Here is a 3,839-nt window from a genome sequence, read left to right on the forward strand (position 1 = left end):
CCATTGCCTTTTTTTTGTTTTTTAAAGAGAACTTTCTTTATGTCTGTGGACTAGACTGTCTAAGGCCACAAGATTAGAAGTTACTGTAATACATGTTACACTGTTAACTTTTAGCAAACTTTGTTGAAAATCTTGTAAGTTTGGTATTTCCATTATCCTTTCTTATTAATAAGACGTTGTTTAGTCTAAATTAACTTAGAATTGGTATAGATGGCTTTTAAAGGAATAGGATACAGTGTTTTTTTCTTAACTATTTGTATATTTCTCTCTTTCTCTTTTTCTTTCTCTCTTTGACTTTCTGTCTCTCTCTCTCTCTGACTTTCCTTTTGCCTTTGTCTCTTTCTCTTTCTTCCTCTCTCTTTGTCTCTCTCTTTTCTTGACTCCTTCTTTGTCTCTCTGTCTCTTCCTCTCTCTCTCTCTGCTGGTCTTTCCTTGCCTCTGCCAGCTGCTTATGCTGCTGTTCTCTTAACTACTGCGGCGGGGAAGGGGGTCTAAAATCAGCTGTAACTGTCTATGTACGGAAACTGGTCTGGGTGCTTTGGCTTACAGGTTACCTTGTGCCATACCTTTGAAACAAGGGACCGGTCTAGGCTTCCTTCTGATGGCCAACCCACATCTCATGCTGGCCAGTCTATTTCACACCAAGTTCTAAGTTTTCCTGGTGTCATAGTAATACCGTAATCTCCCTTAAATCCTTTCTTGAAATTTTTCAACATAGTTCCTAGTGGGGTGGGCTTACTTTGTGCCTGACCCATGTCTCCTCGAGATAAAACACCCCCCACACACACTACAAAACAAAGAATGGGTAAAAAAGGCACACACACTGTTACAGTTTATGTCAAACCAGAATCAAAACCAAAATCAGAGTATCAGGAAATCCAAGCCAGGTCAAAACCAAAACCAAAGTATCAAGCAACCCAAGTCAAGTCAAAAACAAAAACCAAAGTGCCGGTAAAGGCACACCGTGGGTGATCAGGCCACGCTTCCACTCAAATGGAGTAGGCAAGTTCCCAAGACCAGTCCTATCAAGCAATTCAAACCAAGTCAAAACCAAAACCAAAGTGCTGATAAAGGCACGCCATGGGTGATCAGGCCACGCTTCCACTCGAGTGGGCAAGTTCCAAAGACCAGTCCTGTCAAACAATTCAAACCAAGTCAAAACCAAAACCAAAATGCCGATAAAGGCGTGCCATGGTTGATCAGGCCACACTTCCACTCAAATGGAGTGGGCAAGTTCCAAAGACTAGTCTTACCAAGTTTCAGAAGTCCAGACTCCAAGTGCCAGTTCCTTCCCGGTGTTCAGTCACTGCATTGATCCTCCACGGGGGCCTGCCATACACTGCTCTGGCGAGGTGTCCCACCGGGGCAAATGCCTACCCGGGAGCACTCTCAGGATCTGCGTCGCTCTGGCTGGTTGGAGTCCCCGGCAGGGATGTTCCACGGGGCAGGCTAAAGCCGCCTAAGGAGCTGCCTTGACCATCCATTAATCACCTCGATTCCCAGTCAGGGAACCAAGAAATGTAGCGAGATGAACCCCAGACAAAACCCCTCAGACACCGATAGTGAAGGGAGTGGCTTTAATCAGCTGGGAGCATCAGCAGGCTAGCGTCTTAAAATCCGAGCTTGTCAGGTGCTCAACTTCTGTTCCTTTTAACGGCTCACAACTCTAAGGGGGTCTGCGAGAGAGGGTCATGATCGATTGAGCAAGCCAGGGGGTACATCACAGGGGATGCGAGCACCAGTGGTCAGAGTGAAACAGAACAGAACGGGAGGTTTCACAATGTCTTTCCATACAATGTCTGGAATCTATAGGTAACAATAGTTGCTAGGTCAGGGGTCGAATTTTAACTACTAGGCTTAGGTCAGGCAGGCCGAGGCCTGGTTTTGGGTCTGGTTCCTAGGTGCCGGGCTACCTGCCTTTAGTTTCTCTTCTCTTTCCTTTTCTGAGTATCAAACAATATAAAACAATATGAGAGGGTCTCTCTCTTCCCTTATGCCCACTAACATAAGCAAAATTTACCTCAGCCAAAGAGAGAAGTCAATGGTGATTTAAAAAGAAAAAAAAAACTCTCAAAAATAGTGTCATGTTGCAAGTAGGGAAAAGAATCAGGCTGGGCCTGGTGGCTCACATCTGTAATCCTAGCACTTTGGTAGGCCTAGGCAGGCGGATCACTTGAGCTCAGGAATTCAGGACCAGCCTGGGCAGCATGGCGAAACTCCGTCTCTACAAAATTTAGTGGGGTACGTTGGTGTGCACCTGTAGTCCCAGTTACTCCGGAGGCTGACGTGGGAAAATAGCTTGAGCTTGGGAGGTGGAGGTTGCAGAGATCGCAGGTTGTAGAGGTGGAGGTTGTAGAGATCGTGCCATTGCATTCCAGCCTGCCTAGGCTGTGGGAGTGAAACCCTGTCTCAAAAAAAAAAAAAAAAAATGGGACTTCTATTTTTTTATAGGGCTGGGTGAATGTAGTTCTGTCTCCTACCAGAGTAGCCAGACATTTGGGAGCCAGGCCTCCCTAATTCAGGTACAAATACCCGCACACTTCTAAGACAATAGCTAAGAGTTAATCACACCCAGGCATTTCAAATATTATAAACAAGTTGTATTGGTTAGCTTTACAGTAAGGCCTGAGGCTTCAACATCTGTAGGGCATAGTCTGGTAGCCAAAAAAGCTTCCCCAAATGGCAATTGTTTGAGATTACCCTGGGGAGTCCTACTTACATATAGCTCTAGAAATGTAAATACAAGTCATATAATTTCATTCATCGCTGGCTATAGGTAGAACCCAACTATCCAAAATTTCTGCTCTATTAAATCTAATTCATTACGTTTCATTAAAATGGTAAATTATGTGTAATAGTCAAGATTTTGGCTAATTAAGTATTATACAAATGAAACAATATATTCTTACATGGCAGAGAAGCCTATTTTTTTTTTTTAATCAGGGTCAAATATATCTGTATCAACAAGTATTCGTTGAAGTATTTTTTGATCTTGCTAATTTTGCTAATCATTAGGAAACTCGTGAAAGTTGGTATTGTGATTGTTAAATATTTCCCAGGAATGAAAGAAGCCACTTTTCTGGATGAGCTGAACATAATGCTACGGTTCTTGGATAATGAGTAAAAGAAAGTCTTGACATTAATACATACAATATTGTTTCTCAATACGTTTATTAAATACGTTAGACTACAATACGCATTACCTTAAAGACAATGTATCATGTTTTAAATGCAGGAGGGCTAATTTTTTCAGTAAGAAAGTGTAATTAGCAAAGGCGCAAGAGGCCATACCACGGTAGAATAGAGCTGGCAGAGGCAGGGGAGGAAAGCCGGATGGAACCCTGCTGTCTTTCTGGGTCAGGGTTAGTCTGTACCGGTTAAACGGTGAAAGAGAAAAGGTCAGCACAGGAATTTGGTATTTTCCTGACATCTCCAGATGAAAGTCCGGACTCTAGGACTTCTCTAGACTGTGAAAGCAGACCACAATTCTTCCTTGCACGCACCTAAGTGGCAGTAGGTTTAGGATGAAGGTGGCGGGGCGGAGGCCGGCGGTCCTCGCCCGTGACCTCTGCACCCCTGTCCCGAGGTCCAGATGGCCGCGCCCACTCTGGGTAAATTTCAGGAGGGCCTGCGCGGGGCTGGAGAACTTCGCCGGGATATGCGAACAGAATCCTGCGAAGGTTGGCATTAAAGGAATACGCAAAATCAGCGTTGTAGCCCCCGCGGCTTAACTGCATCTATTTTTATACCTAAGCCAAGGTGACTCTTTAATACCAGGCCATCGCCCTGAGCTGGGCGTCGCGCTGCCGGGTGACGGCGGCCGGGGCGGAGAGAGGGGG

General features: G+C 44.9%; 1 protein-coding gene across 2 annotated transcripts in view; it reads left to right on the forward strand.

Annotated features, from left to right (window-relative positions):
• Positions 1–3,486: 3,486 nt before the first annotated feature.
• Positions 3,487–3,839, forward strand: part of FAM169A (family with sequence similarity 169, member A) — an 83,189-nt gene continuing 82,836 nt past the window's right edge. The window contains exon 1 of one of the 2 annotated variants that reach the window (XM_011959246.1): positions 3,487–3,611. In XM_011959246.1, the coding sequence (XP_011814636.1) occupies positions 3,525–3,611 (87 nt within the window). In that variant the 5' untranslated portion in view covers positions 3,487–3,524. Of the gene's footprint in view, positions 3,681–3,839 lie in introns of both variants that reach the window. The other variant, XM_011959247.1, reaches the window with a different exon arrangement.

Source organism: Colobus angolensis, unplaced genomic scaffold (genome assembly GCF_000951035.1).
Source record: "Colobus angolensis palliatus isolate OR3802 unplaced genomic scaffold, Cang.pa_1.0 Scaffold49, whole genome shotgun sequence".
In the NCBI taxonomy this organism is placed as follows: Eukaryota; Metazoa; Chordata; class Mammalia; order Primates; family Cercopithecidae; genus Colobus; species Colobus angolensis.